This window comes from Hibiscus syriacus, unplaced genomic scaffold (assembly GCF_006381635.1).
Source record: "Hibiscus syriacus cultivar Baekdansim isolate YM2019G1 unplaced genomic scaffold, ASM638163v2 tig00111372_pilon, whole genome shotgun sequence".
Lineage (NCBI taxonomy): Eukaryota > Viridiplantae > Streptophyta > Magnoliopsida > Malvales > Malvaceae > Hibiscus > Hibiscus syriacus.
In genome coordinates, this window is record NW_024063072.1 from 1,455,562 (window position 1) to 1,480,014 (window position 24,453).

Consider the following 24,453-nt stretch of genomic DNA (forward strand, 5'->3'; position numbering starts at 1 on the left):
TTAGATACTTAAGAAACAAAGACCATACACGAAAAATATTAAAAAATCTAACCAAATAAACTCGAACAAGAGATAAATACGAATCTATTTGACTGCATCGGCAAACAAACTATAAAACGGAATAAATCTATTGAAAGACCATCGACATACTGCAAATCAAAATTGAGCGATGTGAAAATACTATCTACAAATGCAAATCGAATATCCAAATTTAATCTAAAAGTCCAAAGCTAGAAAGATTATCATGATAACAAATAAGCGTCATCTTATCACTCGTGGTGATGTCAAACTCAACCCTGAAAAATAAACGAAAACAATAACTAAATAACCGAAAACGTGTCATAATGATAGAAAAAATATGCCATAAAAGTAAAAGAATATGTGCCAACAAGGCATAATTATTAAAAAAATAAAGATACGCTATAACAAAGTAAAAGAATAATAATAAATACCAATGATCGATAATCAATATCAATATTAATGCCGTCGTCGATCAAAAAATAAAGAATAAAAGAATCTAACTGCGGCTATGAAAAAAAAACGAATTCAATATTTTTTATAATATAATATTTATTCATATTTAATACACTCAATTTTTTCCTAGATGGGACGGTTTGACTATATATATAATAATAATAATAATATGAGCATTGAGCAAAGTGGGGGACCATATCCCACAAATAAAACTACATTTATCTCACAGTTTCAAGCTGAGATAATCCCTGTCTTGGCCTCCTCTCATTTTTATGAGTTTCATTTTCCGTTCATTCTTTCTAGTTCTGAGTTTTCTCCCTTCCATGAAAGAAGATCAAATGGGAATTCCTCACTTATTTAGATGCCCAATCAGCCTGGATTTGCTATCGGATCCCGTCACTCTATCCACCGGCCAAACCTACGATCGATCCAGCATCGAAAACTGGTTCGCTTACGGCAATCTCACCTGTCCCGTCACAATGCAAAAGCTCCACGATCCATCTCTTGTTCCCAATCATAATCTTCGTCATTTCATTCAACAATGGCGTCAAATGGCTCAACCATTCCACCCGGATTACTCAACCACCATCGACCCTTTATTCTGCATGAATCGCGGCCTTGAATCCCCTCAAGCTACCTCACAAGAGAAACTTCAAATACTGCAAAAAATCAGAGTTTTGATAGATGAAGCACCCTGTAAGATTCCCTTTCTGCTTCAAACAGGTCTACTGCCTTTACTTTTACAATTGCTTTTCGGGAAATTGGACCCTGGATTTACGGAGGAATTGCTTTATTGTATTCTAAAGCTGATGTCTTTCGACGAATTCGGGTGTTTGAATATGCTTAAAGAAGAGTCCAAGATGGAATCTTTTGTGGTTTTATTCGAAAATGGCACTGCCATGATCAAGCAAAGTTTGTGTCATCTTGTTGGGGCAATCTCGGCATCTTCGGAAACCACGGAACTTTGCGAAATGATCGGAAAAGACCGTCGGTTTTTACATCGGCTCGTTGATCTTATTCATCAGAATTCAGAGACATCGAAGGCCGGGATCGAAGCCGTCTCGGCATTGTGTTTCTTGGAATCAAACAGGGAAGAATTGGTCCGACATGGCCTAATCAATGGCCTGGTAACATATATTTTGAACTCGGAAACGAAGAAAAGAAGCTCGGCGGCGGCTGTGACAGCAATGGCGACGATAGAACAAGTTATGGGGATGGAGAAAGCAAAAGAGGCACTGATAAAGGATCCCCAAGGTGTTAAAGCGGTGGTTAAGATGGTTTTCAGGGTGTCGGATCATGAAGGGAGTGAAAGTGCTTTGAACTCGTTGATTACGGTGTGTTGTGAATCGTTGCAGGCGAGGGAAAATGCCATAGCTGCCGGGGTTTTGTCACAGTTGTTGTTGCTGCTACAAAGCCAGTGTAGCTGTCGGATAAAAACAAAGGCGACGGTATTGCTGAAACTGTTGAGGTCCAAGTGGGACGAGGAGCAATAACATGTTCTTTTTTTAGGACAAATGGATTCAGTTCCTTTTCTCTCTATCACTTGAAAAGAAAGAAAATTACTTATTTAAGTTTCTCAATCATTTAAAATTTTATCTAAAGTAATCCTTATACAACCTTTATTGTTAATTTAAATTGTATTAAACTTGTTTTACGATTTTGAAAGGATCATCTCTAAATCATGTTCTTAATTTCGATCGATCGATTAATAAATCAAATAATATGAATTATACAAAGAAATATGAAATTTAACGCGAATAGAGAAAAATTAAGGTCCCTAAAATTCAGGAAATGAATGTTGAGAAAAAATTAGAATTTTAAAGATGATATCCAATTAATTAGGGAAACAGATATATTTTTTCAATTTAGGTAAAGTCGTTAGAAGTTGGAATTAATTTTTGATAAAATTGTCTGTAAATCGACGACTTTATTTTCTTTTTTTTAGAAATAAATTAGAAGAAAATTAAAAATATAAAAACTGAAATAAAAGTTTTATAAAAAATAATTATAATAAAATGAAATAATGAATATTAAGTACCGTGTTCTTCATTTAAAAAAATTAAAAACATATTTTTTTTAATCACTAGTATTTAATCTATTAATAGACTATTTTAAATCGTATTTATTCCATTTGCAAACGCTAGTATACATATTTCTAGTTTTACTTAAAAATTTAATACATCATCTCATTAAATCAATCGATTATTAGTAAAAAGTAAATTTTTCATCACCCAAAATCAAATCTGGAATGATAAACTTTATTATTTATGCGTTAATGAAGTGTCATTTTAGCTTACCCAACTTGATGTAATGTTTAAGATAGATAAATGTAACCTGAAATCATTAATAATCAATTGGTTTAGTGAGATGAAGTATTAAATTTTCTAAATAAGATTAGATGTTTGAACTTTAATATTTGTGAATAGAACCAACGAATACGAACTCATCATTTATGTTGTTTATAATTATATATATATTTGAATTCAAAGAATTGTCAATTTCCACATCATTTATGTTATCTATAATTAACTACATATTTGCAATTAGGGGTGTGCAAAAAAACCTGATCTGATCCGAAAATTCAGATATCCGATCTGCTTTTCAATTTTCAGATAGTTCGGATCGGATATCCGAATTTTTTTTTCGGATTATCGGATCTGATACGGACCGGTAAAAACTATTTTCGGATTATCCGAAAACCCGAAAAAAATTAGGGCTATTTTCTTCAAGTTTATATCCATTCCTGGAATGCATTATAGCATATGATCGAAGTGAAATTTTGCAAAGGATAAGAGCTCCACATCTGATACCAGGAGGGGGAAAGACGTGAAGGATGATTTGGATCCAACAATTGGTTCACTTGAAAAGTGTTGTGGCTGTGGTTGCTGTTGGGATATATGGAAGTTCTACACAAAGGCTTCAATTCAGGAACAGGTGTTGAAGAAAGATGTGGCTGTGAGGACCATCTCTTAACGTCTTGAGCATCTTCTGCATCAAACATATTCTGATCCATCCAGTTTAGGTAGTCTCCATCTTGAGACCAGTCAGCAGCAGACGAACCTGAAGGAAGATTCACAACTGTAACATAAGCAATTGAAAGTATAAAAGTTACCAAGCACCACTGAAAAGAATAAACTCCGACAGATACAATACTCAAGTATTGAGGAGTTTCTAGTTAACAGTTAATATATTTTACACAAATGGCAACCTCTATGCTATTATCTTCAAAGGAAAGAACTATGTTAAAGACAAAAGGTAACTTGAATGAGAATAGCATCTTCTAAGTTAAAGAATAAACGCCGAGAATTTAAGACGTTGTTGCAAAAAAAAAAAAAAAAACGGATCCGGATATTTGGATATCCGATCCGAAATTTCGGATATCCAATTTTTTCGAATCGGATACGGATTATTACTTTAGGTATACAAAATTTTTGGATATCCGAAAATTCGGATCGAATAATATCTGATATATGATAATGCACACCCCTATTTGCAATTAGAGAAGTGTCAATTTCCACATCATTTGCACCTTATAAGAATAATTATAAAACTAATCTTATCCAACCCACCAGAAAAATCTAAGAAGCATTTTGGTGGGGATTTCTTCCAATCTCACCCAACCCCTTTTAAGCTTCTTTTACTGTAAAAAATAAATCTATTCTAATGATTATTTAATAAATTTGTATTATACGTGTGTTCACTTAATTTAATTTCCATATTGTTCTTTGAGGGTAAACTACATGAATGATTTCCGACTATAAGATATTGTTTTATTTTATTGAGTCTTTCGACTATTAAAATTTATAAAATGATCCTCAACTATAGGAAGTTGCTTTGTTGAGTCATTCGACTATTAAAAGTTACAAAATGGTGACATGATTATTCATTATGTTTCAAACCCATCCTTTTTAGTTAAAAAATTGACCATAATCTGAGTTGAACATTATCCTACTAAATGATATAAGGTAAAATTTGGTCTCATAATATCAAACGACTATTATATCTCAGTCCAAATGTTAGCGTTTAACTCAGACAATCATTATTTTTTAAATGAAAAATAACGAGTTTAAAACATAATAAATAGTCTGGTGACCATTTTAAAACTTTTAATAGTAAATTCAAAAAAAACAACTTTTTATAATAAGGAGATTGTTTTGTAATTTTTAATATGATTTAAAAAAGTAATATATTATTATTGGGGTCAGTGTACTTTACTTTTTTATTGTTTTAATTTCAATTCAATGTCATTATTATGTTTAGAATCCAATCACACATGTAGTACTGATTTTAAAATCACCATTATGATGTCTATAATCACCGTCTAAATTGACAAAGTTTCCACCTATAGATAATGGCCACCAACTGTTTGATTAAAATCCACTGAGACAAACATCGTCAGCAACGAAATTCCAAACGACGGAACATCAAAATTTTGGTACATTCAATGTTTGATTAAAGTTTTCGTTCTGTCAACACAATGTTTTGATTGGAACACAGTTCAGAATCACATTTAAGGGAAGGTATAAGGGACCACAATTTAATTTAAGATTAAAAATTTATAATTTTTGACACAATCAAAAATATAAAAAAAATATTTTAAATTAGACACAATTTAAAATATTATACTCTTTATAATATTTTCGATTAATAATAAAAAATATTACTTTAAGGCACTCTCAAAAAGAAAAGAATCCAAAAAGAAGTGAACTTTTTTTTTTAAGGAAAAAAGAGCACGAGAGTCAACAAATCAATGGGGGCGGTGTTACTGTTTAAAACAATGAATGGTCCACTGTAACAGTGAATGAAAAGAAAGATTGGGAAGTATCCTTTTACCCAAATTGGAGGTGAAAGATTAACGGAATTGCACACGCCTCACGCCTTTCTATGCTAATGTACCGAATCTATCTACTTTTGGGCAAAGGTCAAAAGTTGGGGTGCCTGCAATTTTATGCACTAATAACACCCTCACATGTGCTTATTATACCCAAATCACAACCGTCAGCATGTCACATCACTCACAAATAAAGATTTAAGAAAACTAATATAAAATCACTGAACTTTACCTCTTGACTCATTTATATCACTAAACTTTCAATTTTATCAATTATAGCACTGAACTTTAGTTTTATATTCAATTATGTCACTCTGTCGTTAAGTCACTAACAAGATGATGAAATGGCTAACGGTTGCTGACGTGGCATGTCAGACCAAAACGATGTCGTTTTGGTGTGGTTGTTATGATGCTTAAAACGATATCGTTTTAGACACTAAACTTTAGGGGTGTATCGATTTTACCACTGAACTTTTAAACATTTTATTTTTTTGGCACAATATTTTTTGACCATCACCGACAACCAATCATCGTCTGTCACTGATCGTCTTTCACAGCAAAATCGGTATCAAAATGTTCACATTCCACTCCTCATTCTTATTGTATGATTAGTTTTCCACAAATCACACATAAAATCGATAAAATAAAACAAAAAATCCATAATTTTTTAGATGTTTGGGGACTTTATTAGATTTACGATAATTTGGGTGTTTGTTCTAAAATTTGAACGGTGAAAAAATATTATTTCGAGAAGATGAATAACATATCTCAAAACTAGCTTCATCATACGATCATTGAAAAAGATAGGGGTATTAATATGTCAACTTTTAAATGGATTTTCGTCAATTTTGAGTGGGTTTCATGGGAAATTGATCTTGCTGCAAAATATGATCGGTGATGGGCAGTGTTTGGTTGTCAACGATAACCAAAAGTCTAGTAATAAATAAGAAAAGTGTTTAAAAGTTTAGTGGAAAATTTGATGCACCGTTAAAGTCTGCCTAAAACGATATCGTTTTAGGCATCAAAATAGCCACACCATTAATAAAAAAAATAGCCACACCAAAACGATGTCATTTTGGTATGGCATGCCACGCTAGCAACTATTAGTCATATCATTATCTCTATTGAACGATGTTTTATAATATTTTGATATAACAAATTAAGGCAAAATATTTTTAGACTTGATTGAATTTTTTCAAAGTTTTCAAAAATAATTCAAAGTTCATTAAACTAGAATTTGAGAACAAAATGTTTTATTGGGTAAGTAGTACTGATATTGTTCTTACATTATCGATAATGCATGAATAGTATCGATATTGTTCATGTGGTACTGATATCAAAGGTAAGAGAAGTATCAATACTACCATGTGTTTTTCAAATTGCTCAAATTCTAGAATGCAAAATAGGTATCGGTACCCATGGGGTACCGATACTACTTTACACAGTAGTATCGATTTCATGATCATAGTATCGATATTAGTGAAGCCCAACGGCTAGTGACGACTAGTTTATTTAAAAATTATAAAGGTAGTATCGATATTCATTAAAGGAGTATCGATACTCCCTGTCCTAGGCAGTTTTATTTTGCAGAAAAATAATCCCCAATGGCTAGAAATGGCCACAAACTCATTCCAACATATAAAAACAAGTTGAAGATACTAGAAGAAAGGTGAGAACACATATCCAAGCAATCAAACACAAGAGAAGAGCTTTTCACTATTTATTTACTTTCTCTTATAAATAGTTGTGTTTTTGTGAGTTTCAATTTGTAAACACCTACCTTGTAAGGATTTTCTTGTTTATATCTTTTTCCTTTTGAAAAAGGGGTTTTGGTTCTATCTTAGCCAATTGAAAAAATATGGATTGTAAAGGTTACTCTTGATCCTTGAAAAAGAAATAACAAATTAGTGGATTTATTAGAAAATCCTTAGTGAGGAGCTAAGGTAGTGGATGTAGACTTCATTGAGGGAGTTGAACCACTATAAAATCCTTGTGCATTATTTTTCTTATCCTTTAAATCTCCTTACTCCCTAAAATTCTTAAAAAGCCAATTCACCCCCTCTTGGCAAATTATTTCGGTTGTCAATTTGAGCTTCGTAAATCCTTATAATTGGTATCAGAGTTTGACCCATTAGAAAGTTTAACAACCCTGAGACTATCCTTGAAGAAGCTATATCCATTTCGACTCAACTGAGAATATGACTTCCACCTTCGGCTCGTTCCACATGGAAGACTCCTAATCGATCAATAAGACTCCATACTTCAATGGATATAACTACCGTCATTGGAAGAAATTAATGAAGCTATTCACTCAATCCAATGATCTTGATGCATGGGAGAAGATCGAGAACATCTACTCTTGTTCAAAGAAGAAGAAAAAGGAGTGGAATGCCCAAGAACGGAATAAAGCTCAACAAAATGACAAGGCCATGAACATGATGTTTTGTGCATTTGGTCCTGATGTTTATGAAGGATTTTCTTCTTGTTCAAATGTCAATGAGCTTTGGAACAAGCTCGAAGAACTTCACGGAAACAAGAAAGAAGATCCAACAAAGGCGGTGTTCTTAATGGATCTTGAAGATCCCGTGGTATCTTCTAACTCAAAAGAATTCAAATCATATTCTTTTGATGAGTTACAAGTTGCCTATGATGAATTGTATTTGGAATTTGAGACAATGAATTCCAAATATAAGAAATCAAAATTCAAAACTGAAAATGATTTTCTTTTGAAAGCAAAATTGGATTTTGAAAAGCAAAATAAAATTTTGAAAAATGATTTTGAGCCTTTAAAAATCAAAATCAATCAAAATCAATGATTTGGAAAAAGAAAATCTTGATTTTAAAGTTAAGCTTGAAAGCTTAACAAAGGAAAAAGAATTAATTTCTCAAACCAATACATCATATTTAAAAATGACAAAATGCTAACATTGTCATTTTCATGGTCATTTGGAACATCATATTTAAATCTCCTTACTCCCTAAAATTCTTAAAAAGCCAATTCACCCCCTCTTGGTAAAATATTTCGATTGTCAATTTGAGCTTCGTAAATCCTAACAGTCTCGTTAATGACTTAGCGACGGAGTGATATAATTGAATGTAAAACTAAAGTTCAGTGTTATAATTGGAAAAATTGAAAGTTCAGTGCTATAAACATGTTGTTAGGCAAAATTTAGTGATATTTGAAGTAGCTTTCCATAAAAAATTTATGTTAGAGTGAATTTTTAAAATTTTAGGAATACATGAATTTATAAAATTTTATGAGACGGAAATAAATTATCAATAAAAATATAAAAATAATATCTAAAATATATAATAATTTAAAAATTTTAGGGAACGATTGTCTCTACTCCCTAGTCACCCTCCTCGATTTATCCCTCACCGCACTAATAATATTAAAGGGGATTTATTATAAAGATTTACATAGAAAATATTATTATTACTTTTAGAGAGAAAATAATATTTAATTTATGAATTTGATAAATTTTTTGTTTGAATTTTGAATTTTTTTGTCCATATTAATATCTAACTTAATTTCTAGCCTTTTTTATTCATATTGATAGGAGAATTTGTAATTTAATCATTGAAATTAAATTCTTTTAATAATTAAAATATAGAATTTAATTTAATTTAAGGGTAAAATTAAAAGTTATTAAATTTAAAGATTAATATAAAATCTAATAAAAGTAAATATAAACTAAATATATCAAATTAAGAATTTATTTAATTTAAAAATATAAAAACCATAAATTAAATCAAAATGTAAATTTAAGAATAAAATATAATTTTAACTTTATTTTGCTCTGAACTTAGAATTGTCTCCGACCAGAAAAGTTAGGGGAGAAATTTGTGTGTAGATTTGAGTTTAATTCAATTAATTAATATGCATATTTCTTTTTTAGGTAAAGTACATCAAAGATTCTCTGATTATATGATGTTGTTTTATTGAGTTTTGTGACTATTAAAAGTTATAAAATGATCATTTGACTATTCATATGTTTCAAACTTTTCATTTTCCGTTAAAAAATTAACAATCGTCTGAGTCGAATGTTAACTTGCTGACTAGGATATGATAAAATACGGTCCCGAAATCGTTTGAGTTGTATAATCGTTTGATATTATGATATCAGATTTTATCATATCCAATTAACATATTAAAATTAAACTCAGATTCTTGTCAATTTTTTAGTGGAAAAGAACGAGTTTGAAATATATAAATAGTTGTATGATCATTTCTAAGTTTTAATAGTCAGAGATTCAACAAATTAATATCTTATAGTTGAGATCATTTTGTAACTTTTAATAATTGAGAGACTCGCCAAACAATACCATATAGACAAGGGATCATTTGTTTACTTTACCTATTTTTTGAAATATTAATATACATATTTCTAAAACGTGCCATTTAGTAAATTGAAATTTTAAATCTAAATATTTGTAATATGCTTTTTGTAATAAGAAGTCAAGTGTTTTTACCTAAAAATCACCATGACAATAATTAATTACTTATCAGAAATCGTTTCATAAAATTTTACCGATCTAGCACTCTTTCTAACAACTTTCACTGATGTGGCTCAAACTCGAGTAAGACAAGGATGATTATTTCTAGGTTAGGTGCTAGATTCATAAAATTTTCTGAAACGGTATTTGACAGATAATTAATTTCTATTAGGGTATTTTTGTGTAAAAATGCCAACTTTCTTTCATATTTTTTTGTGTGCAAAAAACTTTATGCATTAAAATCTTTAAATTTTCTTTTGCAAATTATTTTATAACTCGATAAATTTTGATTTTTGTATGAAATTACACTACACTTATGTTTAAAAATTACCACTTGGTACTTTCTAATGCCCTTTTGACCATTTCAAAATCATATACGTACAGTTTAGTCTAGGAAAAATTTGAAGGTAAGTAATTTAAAATATGAATAATTTATAAAAAAATTTATAATTAGTATTTATTTTTTCAAAATGATGATAATAATAAGAAATATTTTATAATTTAAAAAATTATAAATTTCATATAGTTTTGAAAATTTTCTTAACTTTTAAAATTAATTGTTTAAAAATATAAAAATATAAAAATAAACTTTTAATTACAAATGAGGGATGAAATGAATTAGTATTAATTAATTATTTTTTAACATTAGTTAATAATGTGTATTCATTTTTAATAAAATTAGAATTTAATATTTATTTAATATTTTTTAAAATTAATATTAGAAAGAATATTTTAAATATATAGGTGATATTTTTTTAGTTTTACATTTTTTTTTATTGAATTTTGTTACAAGTTTAGAGAGTAACACAAAAGAAAGGAAAATCTTTAGATTTTCATGTATGTATTTATACTTTTCTTTTAGAAACATTTTACCATAATTTTTCTTAATTAATTTGAATAATAGCATAATAAATTATAACTCATATATATACTTCATTAATTGGTCGATGATGATGATAACGGAAAATATTTTATCATAATTTATAATTGATTTTTAATATAATAATTGAAAATACATGAGTTCTAATTATACCAAATATTTTAATATGTTTTATTTTCATCATTGATTTTTCAAAAAAATATTTTTTATTATTTTATTTTTAATTCGTTTTATTTTGATAATTGAGTCATTAATTTGTATTCTTTTACTCGTATCACACATTAATAAAAATTTAATGAGTTCATGTTAGTGAACCTTTAAATGTGTGTTATCCCCTTAAACAACGTATCCCCTTAAAGCAGCAATGGTTTATAAGAATTCACTAATTATCTATTCAATCAACGTATCAGGAACATATTAAAATATAGATTTATAAGAATTTTATACTCGATATATATATATATATATATATATATATATATATATATATATATATATATCTCAACGTATCTAAGAATAACTTTGAAGCTCAATTAAATTTAAAAACGTATTCAACACAAAAAGTTTGGTTAAGTAATAACAAAATCAAGATACAAGACAAAGTTTATTGACATTATTTTTCATTATTATTATTATTGAAGAAAAAAAAAGTATTTTATTATCTTATTTCCAGGATTTAATGAAACATTTTATAAAAAAAGAAAAAAAATAATTATTTGAAGAAAATGATAAGTGTGAAAGGCACATGATTTTTTTATGGTCATAGGACTTAATTTTTCAGAAGAAAGGAAATAAAAATGATTGGCTAATTAAATTTTATTTTTTTCAACAAACAAAACACAACCACTTCCTTGAAGTTTTTAGACAAAAATCCCATAACAGAAATTAATTACATGTCAGACACCGTTTTAGAAAATTTTATGGATCTAGCATCTATCCCATAAAGGCACGGATAACGTCAGCGATATGCGCGGATGATGCCTCGTCAGAAAGAGTACTAGATTAGTAAAATTTTTTGAAATAGTGCCTGACAAATAATTAATTCATATTAGGGTGATTTTTGGGTAAAAATGCCTTAAAATAGAAAGATTATAATTTTAATCATCCCTAAAAATATTTTTTTTTGAATTAAAGCTACTTTTTAATTATATGGACTGATTATAAGATAATATTTATTTAAAATCTAATTATATGGACTGATAAAAAGTGTAACTATTCAAACTCATAACCTCTAAAAAAATAATATTTCTTTTACCACCGAGACTAATATATTCAAATTAATTATTTATTATCGATAGAAATTATTATTTCTTTGGTTAAGGAGTTCTATCTTAAGAAATAAATGGCTAACCAAAGAATACACTCTATACCCATGAGTGGAGAATCGAACCCTATGCATAATTGTAATGGAACAAAGTTTACAGAATCCTATGCATTTTGCTTGACATTAGTAGTTAAAATGTCAACGGCTTATATATTTATATTTTTATAATTATTAAGTATTGAATTCCTAAATTTATCTAAAAAATTTAATTAATTTTTATATGTAAATTATCATAGTGTTTTTATGCAAAACTAAATTTGAATCAAACATTATTCGTCAGATATCTGTATCTATAAAAAAATCTAAAATCTATATATCAAATCATGTCAAATATCTAAATTCGTACAAATTTAAATACGAAGAGTTAAATGGTCAAGATTTGAATTCCTTCATAAACAAACAAATTCCCAATTTTTTAACACAAATAAGATTCATATTTCCAAATTTTCAATATGCATCTATATAAATAATTTAGATTCAAATAATAAATATCCAAGAGTAATGTATATATATTCACAGTGTAAGCATGGTCGGTTGATTAAGTTGTTCATCTTAATTTTCTCATATTCCTTCATGTCATAAGTTCTAGACGTACTCAGAGCACTTAAAAAATCGACTCGACCCGACCTGACCCGAGAACAATGAGTCCTCCACCCGAAACCCAAATCGACCCGACCAAAACAAGTTTTCACCCGACCCGAATCCAATCCGATATATAACTTAAAAAACCGACTCGACCCGAAATAAAAAAAAAATCAATAAAAACAGTGACTTAATTGAAAATATATATATAGGGGTATTATTATAATTATTCTAAATGTATAAGGTAAAATTATTTTTTTGATCCGGTTAGATATTTTTCACACTTAACCCGACCCGAACCATAATTTTTTTTAAAAAAAAATCCGACCCGATCGGGTTGGGTCGAAACCCGCCGGATTCGGATCCCATGCCCATCCCTAGTTTCAATCCTCCAAGAGGAAGGTAACAATTAGATATAGTTAGCTAGTTTCTTTTTTATGTAGTTAGTTGATATTCTTTATTTATAAAAAATAATACAAATCTCAAAGTAAAGATCAAATATATGAATAAAAGTCTCATAAATACACATGTATACTAAAATAATAATATTTTACTCTGATGAACAAATGTTGGATATCCTATCGCGACGATGCTCATCGAACAAACTCGAATTACTAACCTACGAATGAAAACATCCAAATACCGAATTGTACAAATTCGATAATATATCGCTAATCTAATATATGCTTCATAAACTTCATAGACATAAGCAACGGAATAAGAAATTAATACATACATAGTTCATGAATCCAAGACACTACATGCATTTAGGCTTATCAATTTTCTTGAGTAATAATAGTAATTTCATGTTTTTTTCTAATTCGTAATTAACGGTCCAGATATGAACATACTATGATCTCTACCTTCAATAATATGCAAGTTTTATATAGATCATATGCATAAACAATGTTTGCATCTGATATTATAATGTGATTCAAGCACAAAATAAGACTCATGTGGTGTTTGGTTCGCAGAAATCTCTTGGAATTAAGGGGAATTGGAATCCAATTATATCACTTTCTCATGTTCGGTTCAAGTTTTCAAAGGGAATTGAAATCCTAAATGACTTCAACTTTCCATCAAGTGGGAGAAAATAAATTACATCCATAACATGAGAGAATTAAAATCCTTTTGAGGAGCGAATGTGAAATTTGACCATACTACCCTCATCATTATTTTTCATATATTTATTTTTTATTTTGCTTATTTTATTTGTTTTTTTCTTTTCTTTTATTTCTTTTCTTTTCTTATTTTATTTTATATATTAGTTTTATTTATATATTTATTTTCATTGTATTTTCCTCTTGTTATTTATTTATTTATTATGTATATACAATTATTAGTATTTTCTTTTATTTTATTCTGCTCGTTATCTTTATTTTGATTATTTTATTTATTTTTCTTAATTTTTTATTTCTTTTGTTTTTATGTTCTTTATTTTATTTTATTTTTTTATCTTTATTTTATTTTTTATGTCTTTTTTTTATCTTATTTTCCTTTTTTTCTTTATTTTTATTTCCTTTATTTTATTTTTTTTAGTTTATTTATCTTCATTGCCTTTTTTTCTAACATGCTTCTCGACTCTTTTAAGGGTACACTTCCGAATCCATCAGGGGTAAGTGATTGAGATCGTTATTTTTACCGTTTAATTTAAAGTTACAATCTTCTTAATTAAAGATAACTGGAAATTACGTAGTACCGAAAGGGCAGTTTAAGGGTGTTAACCCTTCCTTGACTGTAACTAACTCCCGAATCAGACACATTTTTGGCAATTGGAAGAAGGCGATAGAGACGCCTGGGTGAAATACATTTTGGAAGGGTAGTGAAATCAATTGGGTTGTTTCTAAGGAAGCTGATTGGTTTTTTGGACTTGTAAGTTTTTGGTATATTTTTTGGTAACTAATTGACATACTTCAATTGGGATGTATCGAAATATTGCTCTATCTTTTGGTAACTTATTAACATATTTTGATTGAGTTGATTTTAACTTATGATGTTTATTAGCATGATTTTTATAATTTATTGAAATGAATAATTAATCAATAAAATGAAAATTTAATATTTTTTAAATTTTTATAATATATTGCTACATGTAAGTTATAAAACAAACTAAAATTAAACAAAAAACAAGAAGGATAATTCTGTCATTTTATATTACTGAAATCAAATTCATCTGACATGTCTGCGAACCAAATAGAATATAAAATTGGATTCCAATTCAATTTCCTGCCAACCAAACAAATTTCATATTCATATTACAATTCCTGACAGATTTCAATTCATTCACATATTTCAATTCCCTCATAAACATTTCAATGAACCAAACGCCACCTCAGAGAATTTGGGTCTCACACATATCTTGGTACAATACCCACTATCAATAACACAACAAATGATCGTCTGGTGTCACCATAGTAATCGAATATAGACCATAGACTGAAAAGTCGATGTCACATATACTTCAATAAAATTTTCGCTCATAATTATATAATATTGACTTGGTCTCACCATAACCGTTGAAACAAGTATCATGAATATCCAATCATATATATAATTTCAACATTCAATTTTTACACTCGGTTTTTTTTGTTCAATTTAATATTTGAAATTAATTTTAAAGTTTCATTTCACATCTAAATCTTTTTCTGTCTAATTAAGTACATAAACTTGATACATTAGTTCAATTTGATAATTGAACTCTATTTTTTATTCACATTATATTTGTTGTAGATGATGTATTTGAACCATGAAATAAATTCATGAATCAATTTAAATCATGAAACCAAATTGAAATTTCTTACCGGACTAAAACAATTTATATACCAAGTTAAATCTTAGAAGTCAAATTTAAGTACTTAACTGAATAAAAAAAATTAAAAATTCAATTACTTAAATTCAATTAATATATATATTTATAATAATTACAATGTATTGTTGCTCTATTTAAAAAAAGAATAATTATGATGATATAAAACAAATCATATAATAAATTTAAAACTCAACCTATTTTATTTAAAATCATACAACATAAAAAAAATTCCTCAAAATTATTTTTCTCAAAACACCCTACTTGATCCAAAATCCAAGTGTACGGAAAGAAACAAATTTTGCCATGAAAATCTGGCCCTTTGAAACAAAAATAGATGATCAACTCTTATCCACATAACACTTGGAAACGAGGCCAGCAAAGCTTCTCTTCTGAAAGGAATGGTAATTTCCATGGCATTTTCTTCTTCTGCTCTCACTCCCTCCTCTTCCTCATTCCTCTCTTCCTTCCCACATACCTCAACAATAAGCAAAACCCATCTTCGGTTTCCATCAATTAGACCCATAAAAGCTGCTTCTGAACCTGAACAAGGAAACCCAACTGCTACCCAGACCAAGAAAGCTCAACAATCCAATAATGCTCAACCTCAGTCTCAAGCCCCTGCCGCTGCCAAGCCACCTCCCAAAAAGCCTGTTTATTCCAGTGAGTTTTATCTGGAAAAAAATTCCTTTCAATTATTGGTCTATGTTGCTTGGATTTGAAATGATAAATAGTGGGTTTGGTTTTGTTGGGCAGTGAAGAAAGGCCAGATTGTTAGGGTGGATAAAGAAAAGTATCTCAACAGTGTTAATGTAAGTGAAAAATCAATTGCTTTTTTTGCTATATGGGTAATGGGTAATCTTCTTCTTGTTACGTAGTTTGCTGAAAGTGAAAGAATTTGGATTTGTTTGTTTATACTTTCTTCAATTAGTTGAATAATTTAAATTGCTGCTTGAACTGCTATTGGATTTTCCATAGCATAAAATTACAGGGATACTGATATAATTTTTCGTTTTAGTATCTATCTGTAGGACATCCGCCCTATTACAAAGGCTTGGACTACATATATGAAGACCGTGGTGAGGTACTGAGGTGCTACTTTCGAGTCATTGAGCCCAAAAAATTTCTCCCCTTTTCTGTTTTGTTTAGGATATCTCTTCAATGGTCATTAAATCTTTTGCAATCTGCATGTTGATGCTAGGTCCTGGATCTGCGTATTTTTGAGACTGGAGAATATGCACTTGTAAGAAATTTTCTCTGCTGCTTTTGCCTTTTTACTTCTGTTCACATTCATTTGTTTGATTATGATGATGATTAGGGAAAACTAGAGCTTGTTCTCTACCAGAAATCATGGCAATTCAGTTTCCTCCTCGTCCACGAAGTTTTCGTTTTCGTTCTAAGCTTAAGCTAACGTGGTACAATGGTCTGTGGTTTTATTTAGCGTTGTACGTATGAACATTGTGAGAACTTTTGATGTTAATCTATTATACCATTGCCTGTTAAAAGATCAATACCTTTTGGCAGCTATGATAATTGTACTCTGTTCAATCTTATTTGGATGTCAGCACAATCGAAGCTAAATCTAACTAAGCATGACTGTTTTACAGGTTGCATGGGTCGGCATCCCAACTGCACCGGCTTGGCTTCCGACAGACATGCTTATCAAGGTACTGTTAATAACTTGTTTCATTGGCTGCTTGATATATTCCATGTTTCGATTCGAGGCAAAGTATGCCAACGATAGGGTGGTGGGGGATATTTCAATATCTTCCCCTCCTTACATATATATATATATATATATATATATAGCATTGATGCCTGGTTCCTGTTCTTGTCTGCAGTCTGAGAAGCTCAACTATGAGAGGTTGTGAAGCAGTTTTCAGAAACGGAGTCCCACGCTTAGTGATGACCATTGATTCTCCATTTCCATGAGATACATGGTTCTAATTACTCGCATAGTGTATAATTTACAAATATATTGTATAAAACCAAGGAACTGAGTTTATGGATATAATATTCTTGCGTCATTTGTTCATTACTTTGGTTAATATCCGCAATGGACATTTGTATGATTTTATGTTAGGAAATGAATTTATAAAATATTAGGAGACAAAAACATATTATTAATAGAAAATATAAAAGAAATATCAAAATGATATTTGACAATAGGTTGGATTTCCACAATTTTATTTGTAGACACTCGTTTTTGTCTGAGTTTTAATTATTATTATTATTACTACTACTATTAGTATTATTATTTTATTAATAGTATTATTACTACATTTTATAGGTCCAAATGACAATTGGGTCAATACCTAAGTAGGAGGCTCAAACCCTGATCCACATAACAAGACCCAAGAGGATCTAACCAAGCCCACCCAGATTCGACCTGACTAGAGCCCAATAGCTTACTTAGAACCCGATTAGGGTTCTATCCCAAGCCTACAACATCGCTCAATCTCGTCCATACAATCTGGACCCAAATCAACGGTCCAGATCAATGATATTTAGGGCTTTTGAAACCCTAACCCTAAGGAGCTACTGCCGCCACCACTGCTTATTGTTGTTGTCGTCGCCGACCGCCTCTGACACTGCCATTTCAATCTACAGTGATCGGGAATCACCGTTCACCAGTCAATCTACAGTGATCGGGAATCACCATCCACCAGTCAATCACCAAGAAAAATCAGTTAGAGAAGAAAAACAAATATAAAAACCCATTTGTACAAAAGGAAATCCCGAGGAAATCCGGGGAAATCATTCCCCTACCCATAGATCTCATCATTCACATTCAAAACTCACCCCTAAATAGACATGCAAAAACATTTTCGGGAGAAGTTGAACAGAAAAAAAAACATAAGAGAAAAAGGAGATTCGAATACAAAAAAAAGGGAAAGAGAGAAAAAATTGAAAGGAAAATATAAACAAAGAGAAATAAGAGAACTTATCGGGTACGACATTCGTCGGAAACAAAGAAGGGGCACCAGGTTTTAGGTTTTTGAAAGGTATAAAACTAGATCTAGGGTTCTAGGGTAAGTTTTAGGTTCAAGGGGGCTAGGATCCGGGTTAAGGAGGACGTGAGAAGTATTTTCGAGGTGATTTACTCCCTCCGACCGTCGTGGGCAGCCATGATTTACCGTCAGTGAGCGATGGTTTCCCTTTCCCGACGAGGAAGTTGAGAGAGTTTGTAAACTCTCTCTTTCCTCTTCCAAAGTGAAATGAAGCAAATGAAGAGATGATGAGGAAAAGCCCTAAATTCGGGCTTATATATACTGATTGAAACGATGTAGTTTCACCCCTCCATTCCCGTGTTTTCATAAGTTTAGGGGAAAATAACGTGTTTGGTCCCCGTTTTTTGTAATTTCACCATTTGGGTCACTGAATGAAGTATTGTGTTATTTTGTTTTGAGCACTTATCTTTCTATGTTTGTATTTAAGTCATCATCTTATATGTATGCCATTTTGTTAATGTTTGACTCTGGTCATGATATTTGTAAATGTTTCATTTTAGTCATCGCTTTGTATATTGAATGCATTTAGATATAATTATTATTTGCCATTTCATGTTTCTGGTTTATTTTATTTTAGTCCTTAACATTATTTTATGGATTATTTCCGTTTCTGGTATCTATATTTTTCTATATTTTCGATTGTGGCTCTGATTTGTATATAATTATTGTTCGGTCCTTTAAGTTTCAGTTAATACCATTATGATCCCTTAAATCACCAAATATGCTTATTTTTGTTGTTTGTATTTCTATCTGTTAAGTTTTCTTGTTTATATTCTAGTCCTTTATGTATATATGTATATTTTGCATATTATGTGTTTATATGTATTATATTAAATAAATATTATTAGCCTTTTTATTGTAGATATTTTGTTCTATCCATTTCAAATTGCATTGGTTTCCATTGTATTTTTTTATCTATTGATATGTTATTCTAATGTTTTCAATAACACTTATTTGTAGAATGAGCGTGGAAAACACTGCTTGGTCGAAGTAGTGCGATCCGATACGACATTTGAACAAAATGTGAACTTGAAATAAATCAAATTTATTTTTATAAAAATGATAATCAGTTCGTTTTTATTCAAATGATGCAAGGTGTGTTGTTTTAAATAACAATTTATTTTATTTTATGAAAATGTCGATATTTAATTTATATTTGATTCGTGTTTTTTTATCGAGGAGGAAATATTCTTTTTAGACAAGAAATATAAGAGATAGCCATCCTGTCGGAGAATGAGCAAATCTCGATATTTCTTCTCAAATTAAGGAATGTTACCTAATAAATAATTCGAAACAAATTAATCAATGTTCAATAAATGGATCATAATTTAATTTTCTATTTGAATTTTAATTTCCACCATTACGACAACGTATAAGCGACTAAGTACCAATTTTTGGGCGTTGTGAGGGTGTTTATCCTTCCCCATGCGTAATCGACTCTAGGATCTTAAAAATGAATCTTTGATAATGTAGACCAATTTTTGTCTTAAAAATGATTTTTCTTAAAATTGTTTTAAAAGACGGTTTATGTATTCAACCTATTTAACCTAAAGATCGGTGGCGATTCCGATTCAAAATAACTAAAATTAATTCAAAATTGCCAAATTTTTAAAACAAAGTCATAATTATTTTTTAAAATTTAATTGTTTTTCAAAAAAAATGGTGATGACAGTTTGGCGACTCCGCTGGGGACACTTTAGAGAGTCAGGCTATAAGTCGCTTATACATTTTCGTTGTGGGGGAAATAATGAGTTCGAGTCTATAGTTAGCTTATGATCCATTTATTAAAACTTTTTTAATTTCTGTATTTTTATCATACTAATGTTTTAATTTATGTTTTTAGCTTTATTAAAGTTTCTGTTGAGACTTTTCTGTTCTTTTGAGTCAAAGGTTTGTATGTTTCTCCTCACACATAGTACGTGCATCTGCATGACATAAGCTCTATACTCGAGCTTCATCCCAAGTAAGTAGGGTTGAACGCTTTGCTCTCGTAAGAATTTATTCTTCGTATGAGCCTTAGCAAATAACTTCTGGGGTGCACATGCTTTATACCTTCGTACGGATTTTTTCCTCGTATGGGTATAAGGAAGTGAATCCACTCGAATTGAATTCGATCCGTTTATGCCTATAATGGGTTAGGATTGAGGGTTTGGTAGTTTAAGGGGGCACCGACATCAAGGATAATTCGAGTACCCTTTCCTCATAGAGCCGAAACTATGCATACAGTGAACCGTAGAACGGTCACCCTAGGTATAGACATACCGAACCTTTGTCCATCATTAGGTGCCAAAATAAGTGTACACAAAGGATGAGCATTACTGAACCTTTACCTTTTGCTTTAAATTTTGTTAAATAAAAGTATGCGAACTAGATACCATACGATTAGGATCAATTTCTTGAAAACAAATTATTTTGGGTAGAAAACAAATCATTTTGGGTAGAAAACATGTCTGGGTAGGAATGCTATTTAATAATAGCATGCTCGGGTATATACCATGATGAGGTAGGAGTTATATTCATCTCTGAATAGCACTTTTATCTGTATCAATTATCTTATATGTACTAACTCATTTCTTTTCTTTTTGTCTCATTCTTCATCTTTTTTGTGTGTATTGCATCGTCATGACATAATACGAAAGTGTTGATCTGCTAGGGGATATTAGAGTGAAAATTTTCACAAGGAGTGTAAAAGCTTTCAATCAAGCAATCACGTACACAGACATGCGCCGAGGGCTAAAAGAAGTTCAAAAATAGAAGAAATAGACTTTCTCGAAGACCGTACAACATTAGAGACTGGAAAGACGATCCATTAATCCGAGGAGTAATCTAGTAGTAGAGTCTTATCTACAATAATTTCATCGTTAGTCATCAAGGAGTGACACGTGACTTCAGCACCACACGTGGCATTAATGGAGTTAGGTTACAGAGCGCTTGAGGGGCATCATTTTCAAGGATGAAGATCCGAGACGAAGCACCGACCCATTTCAAACTCAACATCTAAGCAAAAACATGTCTGTAAAATGGATTATCTTGTAATGTGAAGATCTTAACTCTGATGAAAATTGTTCAATGATATTCATCGTTGGGACCAACACATTTTGCATTAGCATTTGCATTTTTGCATTCTGCATGGCATTCATTTAGGCATTTTTACACGCGTTAATCATTGATACATTGATTTATCTCGTGGAGGACTCTGATGAGATGTTTCTAACTGTGCAACTTCATTCACACAGTACTAAGAATGGAAGCAAAATTTGAGAAACTGAAGAAAGAATTGGAAGAGAATTTGCAAAGAATGCAAATAGATTGAGAAACTAAAATGGAGCAAGAACAAAAGGCCACTGTGTATCGCATCTTGCAAAACCAAGACAACATAGTTGACCAAATTGTAGCAAAACTGATTGGGTTCAACAATGAAAGAAACAAAGAGAATATTTCCTCGACCATAGAAATCTCTGATTGTGTGATGACACAGGCTAATCCACAACTACTCATTTCACCCGAAAGGGTTTCAAGCCACCATGTAGGCTTCTCTACCACTAAAACTCAAGCAACCGTGTTAGATCCTCAAGATAATCCTACTGATCATAACATGTCCAATCCTGATGAGATAAAAAAAAGCCAAGAATGAGATCCCTGAGAATTTAAAAAAAAGTGGTGTAGATAAACATTCAAGGGAATGAGAAGACAAATCTCTCATAATAAAATTGACGCAAGAGAACTAGTCTTAGTTTATGACTTGGTGCTCCTGCCCAAATTCAAAATGCCTGATTTTGAAAAGTATAAGCCCTAATGCCCATCTCATGATGTTTATTCAAAGGATAATTGATACACCAATAATGATTAGATGTTGGTCAACTGCTTTCAAGACAGTTTGATTGTACCCGCTTCTAAGTGGTATAATCAATTGAGTCGTACTCAAATTCGTTCCTGGAAGGATTTGGCTCATGTTTTTTTGGGTCAATGCAAACACATGACTGATATGACCCATGATCAAATAACGCTGCCAAATATGGAGATGAAGTGTGATGAAAGCTTCCGACAATATGCACAACGATTGAGGGATGTTGCATTTCAAGTGCATCCACTAAAAATTGAAAGAAAGTTCATTATTTTATTCATAGATACATTAAAATCTCCATATATTAACCACATGATAGGGGTTGCCACTAAGAGTTTCTCTGACATCATCATGTATGGAGAAATGATTGAAAGAGCTATCAAGAATGGCAAGATAAGAGACACTAACAATACTAACATTGAGAAAAGAGTCGAGATTAACATAGTAAGATCTTATCTAGCTAATCAAGAACCAAACCTCATAAGGTGTTTCGTGAAAAGACTCAAATCAATTCAATTCTAATGACTTATGAATAATTGATCCCAACACTAGTTGAGAAGAACCTTGTGACTCCAATCCAATCTAGGCCAAAAAAGGCTCTATATCTTGAAGGCCATGATATTAACGCCATATGTAGCTACCATATTGGGAGCTCATGGCACACCACTGAGAATTGTGGCCCATTAAAGCGCAAGGTCCAAAATTTGATTGATTCAAGGGCATGGACATTCGATGAGTAATGGGGCAGTCTAATCAGGAGTGGGTTATGACATCCATCAGGAATTTTGTTGCACTCTTATCAAAAGCATTTCATCTTGTTTGAACTTGTTTTTCTTTTTTTTTCTTTATATGTTTGAATGTTTGTAAGTCATTTGACATTCGAACATTTTAAATAAAATGTTTCCTTCTGAGATAAAGAGCAATGAGCAAATTTTAATCTTGAAATTTTTTGAATATCAACTCAATTAAAAGTTCTTTAATAATTGAGGCTGTAAATCTTTGACAAATGACAAGGTTAAACCCATGCAAAACAAGGACACTTGATCCTAATCCAAAAGTTGCACCCGAATATCATACATTTATCTTACTTTGACCAAAATAACCGTCTACTACTACGAAGAGACAATCAAAGGGCTTGGTATTAAGGTATGTGTTAGGAGCGGACAAAATGGGACATCTGGCACATGAAATTGCAAAGCTAATTGGTTTCTAATTTCGTTGGTGATGTTCAATGATGATCATGATCTTCACAGATGGAATGGTCGAGTAGGTGAATCTAGTTTAGGTCAGTTGCTTGGAAATTAAACTCTAACGATGAGATTTTGTGACCTTCAACAACACCTGGACTATACATGTTCTTCTTGACAAGCTTAAGCAATTGAATCTGTATGCCCAGAATATGATTATATATGTATACAAAAAAATTGAGTTATTCTGCTAAAGCAATTGGTTATAGAGGAAACTTAAAAGCCCATACTTTATGAATAAATTACATTCAAACCATGACATTGATCGGGTACTTGGTAATTCATTGTTTGCTCTACTGTGATTGTCAAGTCAAAGACTTTGTGACGACATTAATCCTTCAGCTAGCCAAATAAAGGGAAATTTAAAATATATATGTACAATAAAGATGAATTCAATTAGCCAAACAATGACAAATTAAATCAAATTTACCAAATAAAGAGTTTCAATGAAGATTAATTAAGGGAGTTGATGAACACCTGTTATAGTCAATTTCACACGTGCACTCAGGAATCTCATTTTTAGATCGATATTTATGCACTAACTTGGCTAGAGGAGTCTACGAAGTTTGGAACATTTCAGAGAACTGAAATATAAGTGTTCTAAAAAGTCTAGCAATTGACTATGCGAGTTACATAATTTTGTCTGCCTCCGATTAAAATACCAAACCAAGAAAGAGTGGTATGTCATAATTTTCACAATGGCTGAGAAAAGGAAAAAGGATGAATCGATGAAACAAACCTCAAAATTTTGGTAGCTAACCTCAAAACCAACATATTGATCCTGGCATTTTTCAAAGATTTGCAACTATGAAATGTTAAAAGAGCAATTGATTCTTTTGATATTCAATGAACTCTTTTTTGTGATTTGCTTCAATTATGAGGCTGAAGATGGGGCATTATTTTAGTTCATTTGACAATAAAAATTCACATATTCTTTCTTCATTGATTTTTTTTCAA

The 24,453-nt window shown here is 30.7% G+C and overlaps 2 protein-coding genes across 5 annotated transcripts; both read left to right on the forward strand.

Annotated features, from left to right (window-relative positions):
• The first annotated feature begins 753 nt into the window (after nucleotides 1–753).
• On the forward strand, nucleotides 754–2,022 carry LOC120159709 (U-box domain-containing protein 26-like). 2 transcript variants are annotated; one of them, XM_039170276.1, is made up of 2 exons: nucleotides 754–1,728; nucleotides 1,830–2,014. In XM_039170276.1, the coding sequence occupies exons 1-2, from the start codon at nucleotides 798–800 to the stop codon at nucleotides 1,895–1,897; spliced, it is 999 nt and encodes a 332-aa protein (XP_039026207.1). In that variant the 5' UTR covers nucleotides 754–797; the 3' UTR covers nucleotides 1,898–2,014. The 2 variants fall into 2 exon arrangements, with proteins under 2 accessions (XP_039026207.1, XP_039026206.1); XM_039170275.1 differs by having other exon boundaries at nucleotides 783–2,022.
• A 13,723-nt stretch (nucleotides 2,023–15,745) lies between these two features.
• Nucleotides 15,746–17,428, forward strand: LOC120159645 (NAD(P)H-quinone oxidoreductase subunit O, chloroplastic-like). Of its 3 annotated transcripts, XM_039170215.1 has the most exons (6): nucleotides 15,747–16,057; nucleotides 16,151–16,206; nucleotides 16,413–16,478; nucleotides 16,596–16,637; nucleotides 17,002–17,061; nucleotides 17,236–17,428. In XM_039170215.1, exons 1-6 carry the CDS (start codon nucleotides 15,796–15,798, stop codon nucleotides 17,263–17,265), a joined length of 516 nt encoding a protein of 171 aa, XP_039026146.1. In that variant the 5' UTR covers nucleotides 15,747–15,795; the 3' UTR covers nucleotides 17,266–17,428. The 3 variants fall into 3 exon arrangements, with proteins under 3 accessions (XP_039026144.1, XP_039026145.1, XP_039026146.1); XM_039170213.1 differs by lacking the exons at nucleotides 17,002–17,061; nucleotides 17,236–17,428 and adding an exon at nucleotides 16,729–16,864 and having other exon boundaries at nucleotides 15,746–16,057; nucleotides 16,596–16,645; XM_039170214.1 differs by lacking the exons at nucleotides 17,002–17,061; nucleotides 17,236–17,428 and adding an exon at nucleotides 16,723–16,809 and having other exon boundaries at nucleotides 15,746–16,057; nucleotides 16,596–16,676.
• The last annotated feature ends 7,025 nt before the right edge of the window (nucleotides 17,429–24,453 follow it).